This window comes from Colias eurytheme, chromosome 2, assembly GCF_061535395.1.
Source record: "Colias eurytheme isolate Ceu_HAF_F1 chromosome 2, ilColEury1 Martin Lab GWU primary, whole genome shotgun sequence".
NCBI classification, from domain to species: Eukaryota; Metazoa; Arthropoda; class Insecta; order Lepidoptera; family Pieridae; genus Colias; species Colias eurytheme.
In genome coordinates this window covers 4,326,988-4,346,530 of record NC_142981.1, presented here as the reverse complement: position 1 = coordinate 4,346,530, position 19,543 = coordinate 4,326,988, and the positions used below count along the sequence as shown (strand labels likewise).

Sequence of the window (19,543 nt, the reverse complement as noted above, 5' to 3'; positions counted from 1 at the left end):
AACAAACTTCGTAAATTACATTTTTTAAATAAATTAACTGTGCAATGAGTATCTTAGAGTAAGTGAGTTTAAAAGTAGGTTTTATCTTAAAATTTTAACACTATCATTAATGAGTTCTTCAGTCTCATTGAAGCATTATAATAATAAAATAAGAACACAGAGTACTTATTTATGAAGGTCCATATATTTTCTGCAAAATTCAATTGATATATATGTAAAAACATTATAAAGGTAAAGAAATTACAACAATAAGCAAAATATAAACAACAAATATAGCTCGTTAATTTTTGTTGTTTCTAAATAAAAAAAAATAGGATTTACAAAACAAAAAGCCTTCAAAGATCCAATCAAAGACAATGAATTATAAAAGCAAAGAAAGGTGCCAATTGCATACAAGTTAATAATAACTTCTAATATAAATGACTGAGTCTTATTGCCTTTGATATTCATATTAATTCTAATCGTTTGTGCTTTAAAACGCTTACAATTCTTAAATGGCGTTTTAATTATCAGGTACAAGATGTAATCGCAGACATAAGACAATAACCAAATCTGATAAATGTAATAACAAAGGATACCGTGAACAAAAAGTTAATTTTAATCAACTATCTAAATATTACATTTGTCAATTAACTGATTAGGTTTACAAATGCTTTAAACGATAACACGATACAAAAACAAAGCCAAACCCATTTGTTTTAAAAACAATCTATTTAAACAAACGGCTATTTAGTACCTATAAAAAGTGAACGCTACATTTTCCTATGTTTATACAAAATAGGCACCATTTTTATTCAATAAGCGAACTACTTCTAAATAAAATTTTACAAACTCTAAACTTAAAAATTACACGAAATTTACATTAAGTTTTGATTTTAGACTATGTAGGTAAATAGAAATTCTATTGTGCGAGCGATTTGTGTATTGGACTTAATCATTTTCTGTACCTTATCACTTGATTTCTATTTTATTAATATTTTTAGGCTAAATAGATAGATAGAAGTATGTATTTTACGAGAAACTAAACGAACGCGTTAAAAACAAGAAAAGACAGTCCTATCTATGATAATGCAATAGATACTTGCGGAATACAATATTATACATATCATCATTTATAACAGGCATTTCTTCTACATTTTAAAAGTCACAAGAGATAAGAAGTTATAACGATATTCTACATAAATATGTCACGTTATACAAAATAAAGTCAAATGAAGGCACAGAAGACGATTACATTAGGTAGGTACATTTGGCTAAATCAGACTGTCTTTGTTCTAATGACTACATACCAATATGTCTATTTAAATATTAACTAAAAACCATGCACGACGAAATGAGATGAGCGGTCGTTTCTCAAAGACGAGTCGTTCTATTGTAGCAGCTAAAACAATAACAATTGTTAGTTTATTATTCATTCCCCATCTACATAATATGCGTCTATGTAAAAAAAACACAACTACCTACAATCTTAATTTCAAAACATTGTACATTCAACCATACGGTAATTAATAAAAAGAGACACAATATAGAAATAACACACACTAAAAAGACAATAATTAGTTTACGACTGGCAGTAAAATGCAAATATTTTTTACGAATAACTAGAAGATACTAAAGTAGGTATGTACTAGGTAATTATATGCTGAATGCAACACATTACCTATACATACTCTTATTTTATTAATACTTTTTTGCAACCTGTCTTATCAAATAATCTCAATAGTTAGTTTCTAATCGTAACATTGCATATTTTAAAATAACCTTCAATCTACTCTCGTCTGTCTTATATACGGAGAGAGTATAATCAGGGTGATGTTTTTAGCGTACCTTTCTAGAAGCCTCCGTTTCAATTCTGGCGGGTATGTGACATAAATGTAATGGTCGTCGTGTTCGTCATCCAACATGGCGTCTTCGCCCCCGAGTCGTTCGGCGCGAGCCGGCGAAGAATGGGTCGTCATGGAAACGGACGCGCTACCCGCTATGCTACCCTCTTCTGAGCTACAGATAATATTCAATTATTTATGATTAAATTTCCAAATGGATAGAATGGACCAAGAATGGACCGATACGTATATATGCCACGTTTTGATGGGTTTTGTACCCAAGAAAAATTAAATAACTCATTGTAGTTAGCTGATGCATTTATTGGAATCACATCACGATAACATTATCGCAGAATTGCGAAAAGATAAATTTGAGAAAAAAGCTACCCTCTATACTATTTACTTACTCAAACACAATCCATATGATATAGTAGCACATGCACAGAGCTAGCGCAAGTCCCGTGGCCAGTGCCAACAACAGTGGCCAAGGAAAAGCGCGGGCAGCGGGCGTCGTGTCCTCCCAGTAACGGTCGCAACTCAGGTACCAGCAAACAGCGCGCTGCATCTCCTCTGAAACAGTAGTTTTACATTTCAAAACAATATTCATTAAAATAATAATACTTTCAAAGCTAATTAAAATTGCATATATCATTAAATTCGATAAAAAGATTACAATGGCTACTTTTGTTAATAAATAATTAATCAGTTCTTTGGACATTACCTTCAAGTTCAGTAAATTGTGGTTGTGTTAAATGTAAAAGAAGAGTCGCGATACATGAATGCACAACCTTTTCACAGCGGACCTAGAAAAATCATTATTTTAGGAAATTAACTTATAAAATAGCTTATTTGTGTTTATAACGGTAAATAGTAATTATTTACTTTGGAATATAACCTACGTCAATTATTTTAAATGAATATTCTGAATACCATTGTTTGCTATCCAAATTTGCACAAGTGAAGCTCCTAGTTAATAAATAACATGATGAAGTATGTTTTCTCAATAAAAAGGTATCGTTACTGTTATCTCAGGTGGTTTAAACACCACACAATACAATATGACGTAAATCTTACGTTATAGTAAAATACCTTTAAGCCCTGAAGTTTATTAGGGTCGCAGGCAGCACGCTCTGCCTGTAAATCGGCAAGCCTCTTTTGCCGACTGTCCGGCGGCAGAGACGATTCAACAGTGTCAGCATCACAGAGTTCTGCCGTTTGATTTGTATCACCGTCGCTCTCCTCTCTTTTTTTCTCTTCTGGAGTTTCTACTTAGAAATAGAAATATGTACCTACGTTAATGTTCAAATAAAAACTTATATGATAGTTACTCTATCTGATATTTATAGGTACTTCAATTAAATTTTATCATAATTCGCGTACAATTAATAACAACTGACCTGGTTCTTGAGTATCCCCCTCCGTTCGTGGACAGTCAGGTACTGGTATGGGTGGAGGAGGTCGGGCTCTCTGCCGACGGCGGCTTGGTACTTTAGCGATACTCCTTGTAGCAGCTGGTGCGAGAGCTTTCCGCGCTGACTCCAGATCTTGCCACACTTCCACATCTGTGCTTGGTACGACGCCGTCGCTTAGCAACCCGTGTGCGATCAGTACCTGACACCGCATTATATCACAGTAATCTGCTAAACACACTGCATCTTCGGCCTGTAAACAAATTACTCATTAGATACTTATACTTACGATGGAATGACTTCAATGAAAGTGCAAAGGGCAAACGTTCTCACTTACATTATTAACTTTTTTTGTATTTGCTAAACTTGGATAAGCAAATGGAATGGTAGGGTTATAGGTAATATAATAGGATTGGCAATCGATTAAGAATGATAAAATGGTACATACGTGCTGGCAAAAAGCATTTAAATGTCTTGCCTTATTAATGTGAGTCTTATGTCGCTGGTCAAAGTGTGTGTCAAGGTGTCGTTCTTCGTAGAAGGATTTGCCGCAGAAAGCACATGTCCACTGGGATGAGCGGTGTTGAAGTTTGGCCGCATGTTGAGGTGCAAATATGTCCCGCGCAGGGTGGAACGGACATTCCAGGGGTAATTTTACCTAAAATGTATATTTCAAATGAACGATTTAAAACTAAATGAATCCACTGTAAATTAATAATATGTATAAAATTAAAAGCACACCACTTTAAACAAGATAATATATTCGACATACCATACCAAAATATACATTGCATATACTGACCTGGAACCTTTCTAAAACCGGGAGCCATTTGTTTTGTATTACTTTTCTTACGATTTTCGAGTTGTCACGAGAACATGTAATTTTGAATACAGAGGGTCCCGGCCATGGAATAAGTGTCAGGAAGAGTAGGGCCAGGACCTGAAAAAAGATTTCCAAAATCACACATCACATCAAACATAAATACAAGACACAATCACCAAAATTTCTACTTTCGAGAAGTTATCTAGTACTATTTAATGAAATTATATTAATTGCGTGCGTCATTACCTTGCATGATTAATAAATAACTTAGGCTTATGTTATTAAATTATCGATTTTCCACGGCCTCCTAACCTCACAAAAGCAAAGATTCTTACCTCGAGGGTAAACGACGTGGTCCTCATTCATATCTTGTAATCGACAAATTGTTTGTAAAAATTTTCAATAATAATCTCAATAAATTTTATACACTAACAGCCAGGAGAATGTTAAAGAAATACACTTCGTAAGCCTGACACATTTTAGGTATTTTGGCGCATGCGTAAAGTCCCTAATTTCCCCTTCAATTCCGGTGAGTATAATAAATTTAAATCATTCGACCCTTACGAGAAGGGACTCCTTGCTTATATGATATCACCGGGTAACCTACAATGCCAATTGCAACAATCGTAACTATTATTTTTGTTTCTAAATTTCATTCACGAAGATTTTACTGCTGATTATTAAAATATTTAACCTATAAAAGAAGTCTAATAAAAATATATTTTCATATGACATGAACGAGGTAGATCAGAAATTAATGGATTCTATTTCATTACAACTTTGATTGCCACCACGGTGCGGCAGAAATCGAATATTAGTTACTAATCGAAGCGAATGGGTATCGATCGGAGGCATAAAATTATAATCCTCGTTGAAACAAAAATATGTTGCTTTATATTTTGATTAAACTCTATACAATCAAATATTTGTTTATCTCTCAATTTTGAAGAGTAAGAGTAATAAAGTCATTAATCTTACTCTTGTTCAACTGTAACTGATATGAAGTCCCGCATTTCCTAACTCCTTTAATACCTATTATAGGTAGAGCAAATTTATAACAGCCATCTCTAGCAATGCTAGAGCGGGTTCTTCTTTTTCATTTAAATTTTAATCATCTCCACCGGATTTTATTCCCAGTACCTATAAATTGAAGCGCATCCCTATGCTTACCACTGTACCAAGGAAGCTATCAAGTGAAAATTAAGATTATTCATTAATGCTTAAAACGTAAACATATTATGTATTGGATTCATGATTCATGGAAACGCGAATAAAAATGTCACGAATATACAGGGTGTCCCACTGTTGGTATACTAAGCTCAAAGGAGGTTATACTTTTGCATGCTGAGTACGTAAAAAATACTTATAAAATTCCAGACGCATTTTTTTTTTCAAATGGATGAAGTCGTAAAACTCTATGTGTACACCTATAACAAGCAACCCGCCCAGCTTTGCCACCAGCACGTGAGCTATCGTTTAAGATTATGTTTTCATCTGTGGTTTTCATAGATAAATTGCTCACATTAGCGAAGCTATAGGTAGTATATGCCGGCTGCGCGAAGCCAGAGAAGAAAACATGGATTTTCAGGAAAAATTTAGCCGAGCAAAAATTTTTTGACGCAATTTTGTTTAAGTATTTTTTTCGTGTTCAGTGTATGCAAAACTACAAGATAACAAGTCCCTTCGCGCTTAGTATACCAATAGTGGGACAGCCTATATAATTATTTTTTTATTTTATCAATAATTCGTATTAGGTACCCAACATACAACGGTTACCCAAATATCATCATAGATTACGCCTGTTTTAAAATTATATTATAGCGAAAGCTGATATATGTTATCACGATAAAAGTCAAAATATTGATAATAGTTTTTTTAAACTTGCGTGTGACGGTTGCTACAGTTTAATTCACTAACAAACCGATAAAGTGGCAATTAAGCGGGCAAAACAATGAGTGTTATGTTGAAGGAGCGCTAGAAATTCTAGCCATAAGTCGTTAACTGCACACGACCCACGCATCTAACACTATAATAACGTTTAAAAGGATTAATAGAGGTCAGTACCGATTATTATAAAATATTTGGAATACAAATGTATTTAGATGTTTGTAGTACCTATAATGACCTCAAAATATAAGCCTAGTGTTTTATATTCATGATCCATTATAGGTACACAGATTAATACGTATAATGAATTTTATTGAAGTGAAACTTCTTTATCGGGGTTGGACAAAAATTTAGTGTAACATTTTTACGTTACGCCGTACGCGTGACATTTTTGCGTTACGCCGTACGCGTGACATTTTTGCGTAGTTTCACTTCTTATGTGTACTCTAGTACACGCATACATTTTTTATTTATTTATTTAAATCCTTTGTTTAACACACACATAGTTACATTGGAGAAAAAAAGAATAAACACAAAGAACAAAATATGAATATTCACTCGTGTGAGATTCTGTCAATAATTATTGTTAGTATTTTTCTAAAAATGATTTGAACGGAAAGCTTTCACATGCCCGTGATATTTGTAATAATTTGCTTTTCTTTCTAAGACAAATTCAACAGCTGTTCCTATAGAAAGGTATTTATGTTATAAATTTTTATTAAATGTTTAATTTTGAAAAAAAAATCAAAGTTACATTTCAAATCGGAATATTTGTAGTTAACTAGTAAATTACAATAACTTATTAAAAATGAACACTCGAACCATTTGTAGTAGGTAAATCAATTTAAATTAGCATACAGTTTTATAGCGTGCGGGCATTGTTTTGTAAAAAATATTTTATATTTTCTTTCGTATCTCATATTGCATGCTGCACATTACATGTAAAGCCCTCAGTTGAAGATTTCGTGTGATAGAGGTGACGTCTGGTGAATAGCAAAGTATTTTTTTTATCGGCATTACTAGTTTTATAGGTAGGTAAACACGAGAGAAGAATAAAACAACAAATTGAGTTTTTTAAAGAACCATCGTTTAATTAGCCCATTAAAAATTTACCCTGTAGTAAAGTATGTAAAAATCATATTCTAAGGTATTATTATCTGTTCTTTCGGGTGATCAAACAATTTGAATCAAAGTTACAACACAATACTTAGTGATACTTAGTGATAGATATATCTATTTCTCATTTTTTTACAAAGAATTCACGCTTTCTTTAAATATATTTTGAGAAACTGTGGACAGTCCAGCCTGAATTTAAGTTCTCCACTGCGCATGCTCTTCCCAGCTTCTGGTCCACCTCTCTTCATAAATCGCGGAGTCTTCGCGTCGACATGTATGCAGTTTTCAAAGATAAATATCACAATTGAATTATTGTCAATAACTTTAGACACGAACTTCCAATATGGTGCTCTCTTATACAAACAAAAAAGCTTCGATTATCCCTGTGATATTTGTTTTAAAATGTATTGGAAACTACTGATGTTTACGTGACGTTAATCTTGTTATGTTTATGTCTCTTAATCCTACTGTGTTGTCTGTGATGCCAAAATGCAAGTGATTTCATGTAAGTGTTATTATTAAGTTGTTTATTTTAATTTATACATAAGTATATAGCATACGTATTCTTTTTCGAAAATAAAAGTAAAAATTAGCAATGTAGATTTTAGAATATTTAAATATTGAAATGTATAACAATAAGATATATATTATCATTTTTAATTTGAATAGTTAGTCAAAAATAGCTTTATAAATAAATTCAAAAAGCAATGTCGCGTTAAGCTTAATATGATTCATTTTCAGAATGGTGATAACAAAGCTAAATTTGGAGCGAAACAGAAAGACAACAATACGTTTACGATACGTGATTCTACTTGCAATATTGTTCGGAAGCAGTTTTTGCCTACTTTACCTTAGCAATAGTCCCCTTATTTTATTTGTCACGGAAGATCCACTAAAAACAGCGCGAAGATCATTCCCTTACAACATTGTACATTCTGATGAAAGCTATACAATTAAAACTGAAGGATGTACGATACCTGGGCTGCAACCTTTTGATGACAGTATTAAAAAATTTATAGAAAGGCCTAAAAATGTAAAACAATGCGAAAATCCAAATACTTCACTACTAGATAAAAATCGAACACATATATGGATCAATTCAAAGAACCTTCGATATTTTAATTTAACTGAAAATGCAAACATTACTTGCTGCTACAAGTCTTTCTATCGACCTCTGGCTGTCGATGATGTCTCTTCGGCCGAAATCGATGATAGAGTAAAGTACAACGAATGCATTGAGTTTTCGGCTAGTATAGAAGTTATTAATGAATACGTCAAAGTATCCTGTGTTCATGAATACATCACTATTTTTGAACAATTTTTTGCATTTACTCCGAAGAAACCTCTTTTTAACAGAAATGACGATTTTATAGAAAATCCAACTGCATACAATGTAATAGTCATTGGTATTGACGCTATATCAAGGTTAAACTTTCATAGAACTATGCCGAAAACGTTGGGTTTTTTAAGAAAAAGAGGCGCCATAGAACTGTTGGGATACAACAAAGTTGGAGATAACACTTTTCCAAACCTAATTCCTATGCTTTTAGGCATACAAGAGCAAGATTTAAAAAAGACCTGCTGGCCAAATACAAAATCTACTTTTGATAACTGCCCATTTATATGGAATTCCTTTAAAAGTGCAGGCTTTTACACAGCGTTTGGAGAAGACAGTGCCAGTCTTGGTACGTTTAACTTCGAAAAATTTGGATTTATTCAAAGTCCTACTGATTATTATTTGCATACGTTTATGCATGAAGCTGAAAAATATTCAGGCAATAATCGCGATTTCAATTCATACATATGTATGGGCAATAGCTATTTTTATAATGTTCTTCTTGATTATATTGAAAATTTAACAAATGCTTTAAAGACATCAAAGTTATTTGGATTTTTTTGGGAAGTAACAATGAGCCACGATTATTTGAACTATCCAATGTTAATGGACGATAGCTATGAAAGGTTTCTAATGTCGCTTGACGAATCAGGTTATTTAGAAAGCACAGTTTTAATATTATTAAGCGATCATGGAATTAGATGGGGTGACATCCGCTTTACAAAACAGGGTCGCTTGGAGGAGAGATTACCTTTGATCCACATTTTATTGCCATCGTCCTTTTATGAAAATTATCCAGTTGCGTATGAAAACATTAATTTAAACAGCGGCCGTCTGACAACACCGTTCGATATACATGCAACTCTTTCGGATCTCGTGAATTTGGAAGCCATTAGTAATTATAACATTAAACTCAGAAGTTCCACAACTTATTATAAAGAAAGGAGTATAAGCTTGTTTTTACCAATAATGAATAACCGTACATGCCAAATGGCGGGAATAGAGGATCACTGGTGTACTTGTAATAGAGGAATAAAATTATCGACTAAAAGTTCTGAGGGGCAGGATGCTGCCAATCATTTAACTTTGCATTTAAATATGCTCGTACGTAAAAATCCGAAATGCGCCAAACTCTCCCTTATGGAAATAATGGAAGTAACGGAAATGATTGTTGGTACTCCCTATGACAAAGAAGTTGGATGGCGCGAATTTTTAGTAGTTGTACGAGTTGGTCCAAGCAATGGCGTATTTGAAGCTACTATGCGAAGATATAATAAACACTGGCTTCTAACAGGAACTATTAGTCGCCTAAACCTTTATGGAGAACAAAGTCGTTGCGAGCATAATTATCAACTCAAATTGTATTGTTTCTGTCAGTAAGTAGATATTTTAATTTATAATTAAATCTGTGATACATTAATCTTAGCGTAAAATATGAAATCTTGAGATTGTATTGCATGTGTAGGCCTATGTTAATTTTAACAAGTACATGTTTTTATTTCATGTTTGTACTACCTAGTCAAAAAAAGTTTGCCCATAGATACGAATAAGTGCACTTGTGCCAAACATAGTAGATAAGTGTGAGATTATGTTAAGTTTCTAAAAATGTATGTACCTATAGAAATCTTAAAAACATATCGTTCACACTAAGCAGTACTAAGTAGAGTTAGCCATTACCGTTGTCCTAGTCTAGTCTAGATTGTTTCTATTTTTTTTTCTTCTCTTCAATAATTAAAATTGCTATCTACTATTCTTATTCTAGCCTGGTTATTGTAGAGACATATCAATCATATCAATAATACTTTAACTATATCATATCATAATTATTATGAGTTAAAAGTTGTGTCCTAAAAGGAATTGTTGCATATTATGATGGAAAATTAATATCTTCTCTTTAATCAGTAGATATACACAATTACACATACTATTTTAATAAAATGTTTAAAAGAGAAATTGTAGTTTACACAATTATTTTATTTTACGATTATGTGTGTGTTTTATTAAAAAAAATCTTGTGACGAACAAAATAATCATAAGGTAACGGCACCAGTCGTGGACAAGCATCCAGTAATGGACAAAATAAATATTAAATTTAAATATTAAGACCAAAATTAACGTTATATAATTTGGCAATACTTAAAATAAAAGTTTGGTTCATAAGCTATCAAAATACGACACTTCATTTTATTCGGCCAAAATGTTTGAAGATGGCAGAACGTTATGTTTAGTTGCTGCGACTCGTTTCGAAGAAATCCGTTTTTACTAAGGAAATCCTTAAGGAAGTGAGGACACAATTTTGGTTATAAGAATTTTTGTATAAATGTCAGCAAAATTTGATATTACTTTTATTTATAGTAGATAAGTGTACGAAGTATTACACGATTTAGTATCATGATAGGTTATGTTGTTTAAATAAAATTCTTCAGTGTCCATAACTGGATTTAATTCTATGGATATATCCATTTATGGACATATGTCGAAAATAAACTTTTTTTAAAGGTATTAATTACATGCGCTTTTCTGTATTGTCTTTTCTTTCTGATTAATAATATACCTATCACGACCATTTCAAACAAAGAGTTCCAATATTGTACAACAATTGTCCATGACTGGATTTGCTTTGGTTCCTATAATGGACATTGAAAAAAAATCAAAATTGTTTATTTGGAACAATAAAAACACACATTACAAAAACTTTATGAACGATGGCACCCATAAAAGCTTAAATAAGCTGTGGCACAGGTGCCAACGCCTGCCTCCATGCATTATAAGTTCCACTACATTGATATTTTTTGTTAAAATTACACTAATGGGTCCAACAACATAATATCTATCTAAACATGAAGAATATATTTTAGAACAATGGGTCATTATTTGCTGTGCGACTCGTTCTCGGCTTCATTCTCTATCACTGCGTAGAGAAGTCGCATACTTATGCGTATTGTAACGCATCTATCATAGAGAGTTCTCTGATGAACTGTTTGGATCGCTGTCTGCTGCTAAATTCCACCACTATATAGCACACACGCTTAAATTTCATCCACACCATCTTGACAACAGTTTAAAAAAAGCTTTTTGCCTCGTGCTACAATTTGGAATCCATATCGATGGACCGATCAGATTAAGGCTGCTGGCGGATTCAAATTGGCGATTCACTTCACGAGTGTAGCGGAATGCCAGGAAACAGAGAGATATGGCGGAACATCGTAAAGCGGGTAACATCTACCCCCCCGAACCTCATGTTGACCACGTTCGCTCTGACTAGAATGATGTGACGAAGAAGAAGAAGTCCCAAAATGGATGGAATGGCAGTACTTTTTTTAGTTATATTTTTCATCCCTGACTTATTGAGAAAAAAACCCATATTAGTGTTTCTTAACGGACATAACTCGTATATAAAACGATGCATTTGTTCAATTTTTGCCTAGAAAATGGAAATTGAGACTGTTTTAAATCTTATAAGTATGCAATATAATTAATAAGTACTATTTTTTATAAATACATCCCCGATTTATTGTATTCCAATCATCATTTTCAAGATTCTATTGATAACTATAAGTCTTCTCCAAGTGTAAATAACTGGAGAAACAACATTAGGTACAGTCCATAAATGGGTGTTCATAACTGGATGTTGTCCAAAACTGGGTGTCCATCATTAGATTTTTCACTGTCCAACACTGGTGCAAAAAAATGGTTTTTTAATTTCTAAATAACTTCATTATTTATGCATTGTAATCTATTTTCTAAAATTGGTTACGTTAAACTAACATTGAACTAAAGGTATAACTAAACAATATCCAATAAAGTTAGAAAACCTACGAGAAATTCGCAAAAAACTTAAATTTTTTCCTTAATCTGTACAAGACTGGTGCCGTTACGTTAACTGCCTTGTTTTTACATTTTACGCAGAAACTATTTAGTATTCTGTGGTAATATTATTAACGTATGATATTTTAATTCTATCTAACAATGAGAATTTTCAGAAAGTTTTAGCTTTGAAATAATCTGTGCTGTATGTATTTCTCAGCTCAAGTAGGTAACAAGAACACAGATAAATTAACAAACATTTTTTCGCGATCATTTTCGCGATTCATGTTATGTATTTCGTTTCATATATTACCGGCGCTTTATGTTATTGGGGCATTAGAATCAAATATACAGACAAAGATAAATAAAATAATTAAAAGAATATGTTACACAGGCTAAACAGATAATTAATAATTAATTATTATTTAGGCGTTTGTTAATTGTGTAAAAAATGCAGTTGGATTGAAGTGGAGAAACTCAATAGCGTTTTTAAATTATATAAATAACTAGGCCTACTTCACAGTCCGTCTACTACAAGGTACCTACTACGGAAGGTATTGATCAGCCGGGTTGATTCACTGGAAACTCAACCGCCAACAAATCGTTTTGTTAAATTTCTCTATCTAGAAAATATAACTTATAAAATAATTTAAATGCCTATTATTATCAGGCACCTATTTTAAAGTTTTCCCAATCAAATTCATAAGTATTTAAAGTATTAGACGTTTAGGCTTATTTAGATCTTCCATTATAAGTAGATTGTTAAAATATTTTTTGTATTTTTATAGCTCTCTAAAAATATAATAAGTTGTTTTTTAATATTATGTATTGTGTAATGTAGATAATAAATAAATAAATTGTTGTTTACTTGCAGTAAGTATTCATTACAGTTGTTGATTTCAGTGTATTACCATGTATTACCTAAGTACGTAACTATTAAATGTTAGTTTTCCAATTTTTAAATATAATACAACAGTAGGAACATATCTTATAAGGAGGCAGAAGTAATAGGTCAAATACGTTACAAGGGCTCGCCAAGGCCCCTTGCAAGACTCGTGAAGCGAGATAAAATGGGTGAGAGCTGCAACATCTTCGCGATCACACAAGACTTTGTGAATTTATATAATATTTAATTTCTGTTTAAAAAAAATGATGTTACCAATTTTATGGATGCACATTGACGTACTGTATTATATGTAATATAAGTATATACAACTTGTACGTATGTTTTTGTTTCTTGTACGTCAATAATGTACGTCGAAATGAAGTTACCACAGACATAGATAGACTACGCAAGTACCGCGATCTGTATGAAAACCAAGCGTGTCATATTTTTTGTACTGACCTTGACGCGTTATGACGTCACGAGCGCTTTTTAGTGATGGTAATTTCATTTTACGCTAAATCGATTAGGACGCCACTCGCGCGGCGATTCTAGTATCGTCCTATCCCATCGAAGTAAATCGAAAGAAATCAGATCAAACTAGATCTATGTCTAAGAGGTAATTAAATAAATGAATCGTAATCGATTACTAAATCGATTCAAGACAGAAAAATGATAATTACCATAGACAGAGGAATGATAAAATAAATTTATAAACCTTTTAATATTCTAACAAGTAAACTAATGTGTTTTAGCTTTTTCTTACATATGCCCATTGAGTTACCGTGTACTACGTACTAGAGAGGCCATCGAAAGAAAGTAATGAAAGTAATCAATCAATCTTTATGTCCCGTTGCATCAATCCGTTTTTCTTTTATGTTCGGGTTACTTGGAAAACTGAAAAAACAAACATAGTCTAAGCAATAAGGAGTTTTCTAAAAAAACTCCCAAGATGACACTTTAACTAATGGCGTCCATGTCATAATATTTATTTTTAGTACCTTTGTATTAAAATACTTAAAAGTTCTAGGTCAAGTCGTATTAAATGACAAAAAAAATCTATGCCTTTTTTTCTGAAAAATTGCTCCTGCAAATTATCATTTTTCTGTTCGATTATAAAATCGATTAGAATCGAGAACTGTTGCATCAAATGAACATCACTAACCACAAAATTGGACAGAAAAATGAGAACAGAAAAATGAGAAGACGCTATTCATTGCTTGTTATCATACGACTCGATCTTTACCGTGCCAAGTAAAAGACGCAATGTATTCCGAATCATTTCGTATGATTTGGTATCCGTGTTTGTCACGATCGTTTTCCACAGATATTCTTTATTTGATTTTAAAATAAATAGTGCATATTCTGATTAGAAAATTACTTACCGGTGGAAGGAAACATCTCTGCTAACTCGGCCACTCACAGCTGTGGAGTTTCTACAATTTATAACGGCGTAATTCGGCATTTTACTTTATTCAGCTTCACGTCTTTCCTTGGCGAACTGCAAGCGCGGACTGAGTGTAGGCCAGCGTCAAGTAAGTTTCATAATCTTAGTTTGGACACGGGAAGTACATACACTCGCTTAGTCTATCTTGATACATGTCTGTGGAAGTTACATATTATGTTGTTAAATTAACTCGGCCTAAACGTGGTACCTAAGTAATTGTTATTTCCGATTACTTTTCCTCAATATTTCAAATGAATTTACCTCATTATTTGATTCAAAGACGTAGACGGTACATTTCCCGAAAATAAATGTTAGACGTTGACGTTGTGATTTTAATTTCATAATACACATGAACCTATACAAATGTGTTTTATTTACTCCTACGGTTAAACTTAGGTACCTATTAATTCAATAATATATTCTGTCTTCTATATTATAGACAATCACAAAGATTATGAGTTATGACATGGAATCTCTCTATATAATAGAATAATAAAATATGCATACCTATGGTAGGTATGCATAATAAATAACGTTTAAATATAAATATATAGTTGAATCGTTTCTATCGCCATAAATACGTATTTTATCATAATTTATCTATAATATTATTTTTCAAGCATGTGGAATGTGGATGGCTGTTTGTGTTGGGTGATTGTGGTTGGTGTTTGGGACTTCGTTTGCTGTTAGCGGTGCTTGTGACAAACAGCCAGTGAGTGGATGTAGCATTATGAACGTTCGCCAAGCATGTGGATGGCTGTTTGTGTTGGGTGATTGTGGTTGGTGTTTGGGACTTCGTTTGCTGTTTGCGGTGTTTGTGACAAACAGCCAGCGTGTGGATGTAGCAATATGAACGTTCGCCAAGCATGTGGATGGCTGTTTGTGTTGGGTGATGAACATTGGGTGGTGAAATGAAATGAAATGAAAAAAGTTTATCATGGTACTTAATATGAAAAAAAAGATACAATTTAGTGTTAGTAAAAATGGAGCATTAAAATATACTTATGCCATAATTCAGCCAACCACTCAGTGTGTCATCACTGATTTTCAGTGGCCGCCTTAGGATGTCTTAGGATGTTCTTTTCTCGCCCATTACAGAAAGATTTAAGTGTTAGGTAAAATACGTACAGTACGTTGGTTAAAATCTATATTGACTGAATGTCTGCTCTTTAAATCAGGCAATAAGGGTATTGACTAATGGTGTCGGGCAATAATATAGGATAAATCGGTCAATAATAAAGGATATTGACCGACGCCCTTAGTCAATAACCTTAATAACCGTCAATAAGGATATTGACTGGTTCAGGATTTTGGACTTGCTATAACAGATGAGTGAGAAAATATAATCATTCTGAAAGCAAAAGACAAGTGCCACCTGAAACAGGGAACTTCTGAAAATCAGCGCTGTGTCTACTTTACACAATATCCATATAATGATGAGAGGTCTCCCTTTCTGTAGGTACCAACTTTTTTAGTAACCTTACCTAACATTTTAATTTTAATTATTAATATTTTTTTTACCTTATTTTTGTTTAGTTAGCTTATTTAGTACATGAATAAATGATTTCTTTCTTTCTTACAAAAAAAAATTGACCTCAAATGTGTTTCTTGAAATGGATCTTTTTTCAACGCCATCAAACTATGAATGCCACTGACGCAAACTCATGGTTTATAATTAATTAATTATGCATAATAACTGAAATACAATGGATATGTTTTACAGCTGGCAGAGTTTTGTATATTATTGTGTACATATATTGTGAAATTAATTTCGAAATAGTACAAGCGTGGATAATGTTATTGACCTTCTCATATTATCCGTAAAATTGTATTTTCATGCTTTGTTTTTGTAACATATAGACGATACTAATTGTCAGTGTAGTTTATCGCTGACTCGGTACCTATGTGTGGTGACTATTTCATAATAGTTAGATATTTTATGTAAAAATGGCTCACAAACTAAACACTATTTATCGGTAAAAACTAAAAATTACCTGTTTAAATAGAATAATTATTCTACCTTTATTATAGTTATCATATAATTATGACTAGTTATTATACAATTGATATCGTACCATAAATTGATATGAAAGTTCATGTTTTGATGTAACGCCGGTACCTAGAGATTAATGTTAATTTGTTCTTGCTCTATCTATGTCGTTATCCAATCAGCATGAGTGACACGTTTTATCCATTACTAATTTAATTTTCCACTTAATTTTATCTGATATTTTTAACTTAGTAAGTAAAAACTTTGTGTTTTTCTTTTCAGTCTGAGTCGTATGGCTTACTACGGTGGCATGCCTGGCTCGATGCCGGTGCGTTTGCGCTTCTTGTTTCTTGTTGCGACGCTCTTTACTAGCGCTTTTTTTCTTTTATCAATTAATGGTATCACAAACATAATACTTCTTAGCAATTACGCTATAGTTCCATCACTGGACTCTTTCAATTATGATATTATGGATGAAGATAGATTTACAATACAGACCCAAGGATGCACCATACCAGGTTTACAACCACTTGATGAGAGTGTAAAACAATTTGTTAAATATCCAGATCAAATGAAACCGTGTTCAAATACATCAATAGCATTACTTGGAAGTAATAGAACTCATATCTGGATTAGAGAAGAAAGTGTCAGACATTATATCGTCGGTGAAAAGAAGCACTTAAAATGTTGCTACAGATCCTTTTTGCGGCCTGTATCTATTAAAGATATAACTTCGTCAGACGTTGACGACCGGGTGGAATATCGCAAGTGCAAATATTTTTCCGATGTTATAGAAGCAAAAGATGAATTCGTTTATGTAGTATGCTTTGGAGGAATGGAAAAAATTTACCAACAATACTATCTATTTCCCATAAACAAACATCACGCAAATGAAATAACTAAAAACAAAACAGCGTACAATGTTATGATTTTGGGAATTGATGCAGTATCAAGACTCAACTTTCACCGAACAATGCCTAAAACATTAAAATTTTTAAAGGCTAAGAATGCCGTTGAGCTCTTCGGCTATAACAAAGTTGACGATAACACATTTCCAAATCTTATACCCATGTTAATGGGCATCAAAGAGTCTGAATTAAAAAGAACGTGCGTTCCAAATCAGAGGTCTTCATTCGATAATTGCCCATTTGTTTGGGAGTGGTATAAACAGGCCGGTTATCATACAGCTCTGGGCGAAGACAGTGCCACACTTGGAACGTTTAACTACTTGAAAGTAGGATTCACGAAAACTCCAACGGATTACTACATTCATACGTTTATTAATGAAGCGGAACGCAACGCTGGAAAAAACAAAGATTTTAATTCATATCTATGTATGAATGACAAATATTTTTATAAAGTCTTATTGGATTACGTACAAGATCTATTAATAACTTTAAGATCATCCAAATTATTTGGCTTCTTTTGGGAAGTAACAATGAGTCATGACTATCTGAACTATCCCATGGTAATGGATTTACCTTACGTAAACTTTTTTAAAAGTTTAGACGTACTAAGTATTTTAGATGACACTATAATATTTCTGGTTAGTGACCATGGAATAAGGTGGGGTGAAATGAGAACTACAAAACAGGGCCGTTTAGAAGAACGATTGCCCTTTGTATATATTTTACTGCCATCTTCTTTTCAAAGAAAATATAGTGAAGCCTTTAGAAATTTGCAAACAAACAGCCGGCGCCTGACTACACCATTTGATATTCACGCAACTTTGAATGATCTTGTAGAACTGAGTCAAATAGAAAATTCACAAATAGAATCACGTATCAAACAGCCATACTCGGGAGATCGTAGTATTAGTTTATTTCTACCCATACCGACAAACCGAACGTGCTCTATAGCTGGAATAGATGATCATTGGTGTACCTGTCATCGTGGTCGAAAAATACCAACAAATAGTGTTCAGGCTACAAATGCAGCAGCTCACATGATGAAAGAACTAAATAAACTTGTGCGCGATTATAAAGTATGTGCCGGTCTGAATCTAGCAGAAATCATAGATGCAACAGAGATGGAAGTTGGTACAGAAGAAAAAAATGAACTAGGGTGGCGCGAATTTATGGTTGTAATACGTACAGAGCCTGGCAGTGCTGTTTTTGAGGGCACACTGCGGTACGACAACCACAGTTGGCTTTTAACTGGTACAATTAGTCGACTTAATCTTTACGGCGATCAAAGCCATTGTGTCAATAACTACCATCTTAAACTTTATTGCTACTGTATATAACTGTATTAAAATTTCTCATTAAATTAGGGTACCTAAACGTTTAAACCATCTGTGATATTAGATACTTAAGATTGAAATATCCACTCATTATATAGGTTTTGTGTAGAATGTAAAAAACACGATATTTTTTCAATAAAAATGCTTTACAAACAACGCCTTTTTTATAATAATTAATATATGTTTGTTTGTTTGAACGCGCTAATCTCGGAAACTACTGGTCCGATTTGAAAAATTATTTCGGTGTTAGATAGTTCATTTATCGAGGAAGGCTAAAGGCTATAATATCATCACGCTAAGACCAACAGGAACTGAGTTAGTTAATTAATATATTTAAAGTGATGTATCTATCCATTTCATTTTCCCTGGCTGCATAAGTAGAGTACCAATAAAAGAGAGGTTCCCCGGAGCGAGCGAAAGTTGACTAACTAGTTACTTAGGTAGTTTTTATTATAATCATTGTGATAATTACGTGACGTGGTATGTATAGTCTAAATAATCAAAGTTTGAAAACATTTAAACAAACTTCAAAATATTACGCTGATTGGGCTGATTCTGATTGCTCTCAGTTTTATAGGGTTCCAAACCTCAACCAAAAAAGACAAACGGAACCCTTTTAGGATCACTTTCTTGTCCGTCGACCGTCTGTCCGTTTATCTGTCAAGATCCTTTTTCTCCGGAACTCGTGAAGGACTGAAGGTATCAAGCTGAAATTATATATTCAAGTCTACTTACGCATAGACTTGAGAGTTCAATATAAATTTAATTACCGTAGCATCT

At 33.0% G+C, this 19,543-nt stretch overlaps 3 protein-coding genes across 7 annotated transcripts; 2 read left to right on the top strand and 1 right to left on the bottom strand.

The window, feature by feature from the left end:
* Positions 1–15: 15 nt before the first annotated feature.
* On the bottom strand, positions 16–4,873 carry LOC149910245 (uncharacterized). Of its 4 annotated transcripts, none has more exons than XM_090107575.1 (9): positions 4,391–4,873; positions 4,035–4,172; positions 3,681–3,890; positions 3,221–3,485; positions 2,913–3,091; positions 2,545–2,626; positions 2,231–2,393; positions 1,828–1,998; positions 16–1,381 (listed from the first exon to the last, which is right to left on the bottom strand). In XM_090107575.1, exons 1-9 carry the CDS (start codon positions 4,415–4,417, stop codon positions 1,354–1,356), a joined length of 1,263 nt encoding a protein of 420 aa, XP_089963701.1. In that variant the 5' UTR covers positions 4,418–4,873; the 3' UTR covers positions 16–1,353. The 4 variants fall into 4 exon arrangements, with proteins under 4 accessions (XP_089963701.1, XP_089963708.1, XP_089963716.1 ...); XM_090107582.1 differs by having other exon boundaries at positions 3,711–3,890; XM_090107590.1 differs by having other exon boundaries at positions 2,913–3,088; positions 3,711–3,890.
* A 2,927-nt stretch (positions 4,874–7,800) lies between these two features.
* LOC149910244 (uncharacterized) lies at positions 7,801–12,880 on the top strand. Its single transcript, XM_090109224.1, has 2 exons — positions 7,801–9,770; positions 12,725–12,880. The coding sequence occupies exons 1-2, from the start codon at positions 7,801–7,803 to the stop codon at positions 12,852–12,854; spliced, it is 2,100 nt and encodes a 699-aa protein (XP_089965350.1). The 3' UTR covers positions 12,855–12,880.
* Positions 12,881–16,418: 3,538 nt separating this feature from the next.
* Positions 16,419–19,110, top strand: LOC149910243 (uncharacterized). 2 transcript variants are annotated; one of them, XM_090107549.1, is made up of 2 exons: positions 16,419–16,507; positions 16,804–19,110. In XM_090107549.1, the coding sequence occupies exons 1-2, from the start codon at positions 16,479–16,481 to the stop codon at positions 18,764–18,766; spliced, it is 1,992 nt and encodes a 663-aa protein (XP_089963675.1). In that variant the 5' UTR covers positions 16,419–16,478; the 3' UTR covers positions 18,767–19,110. The 2 variants fall into 2 exon arrangements, with proteins under 2 accessions (XP_089963675.1, XP_089963682.1); XM_090107556.1 differs by lacking the exon at positions 16,419–16,507 and adding an exon at positions 16,546–16,646.
* Positions 19,111–19,543: the final 433 nt, after the last annotated feature.

Coding starts and splice junctions, on each gene's coding strand:
- LOC149910243 (XM_090107549.1), top strand. CDS start 16,479: ATGGCTCACAAACTAAACACTATTTATCG. Junction 16,508..16,803: donor AAACTAAACACTATTTATCG/GTAAAAACTAAA, acceptor TTTTCTTTTCAG/TCTGAGTCGTATGGCTTACT.
- LOC149910244 (XM_090109224.1), top strand. CDS start 7,801: ATGGTGATAACAAAGCTAAATTTGGAGCGAAACAGAAAGACAACAATA. Junction 9,771..12,724: donor AAATTGTATTGTTTCTGTCA/GTAAGTAGATAT, acceptor CCTACTTCACAG/TCCGTCTACTACAAGGTACC.
- LOC149910245 (XM_090107566.1), bottom strand. CDS start 4,417: ATGAGGACCACGTCGTTTACCCTCGAG. Junction 2,627..2,912: donor ATAAACTTCAGGGCTTAAAG/GTATTTTACTAT, acceptor TGATTTTTCTAG/GTCCGCTGTGAAAAGGTTGT. Junction 1,999..2,230: donor ATCATATGGATTGTGTTTGA/GTAAGTAAATAG, acceptor TATTATCTGTAG/CTCAGAAGAGGGTAGCATAG.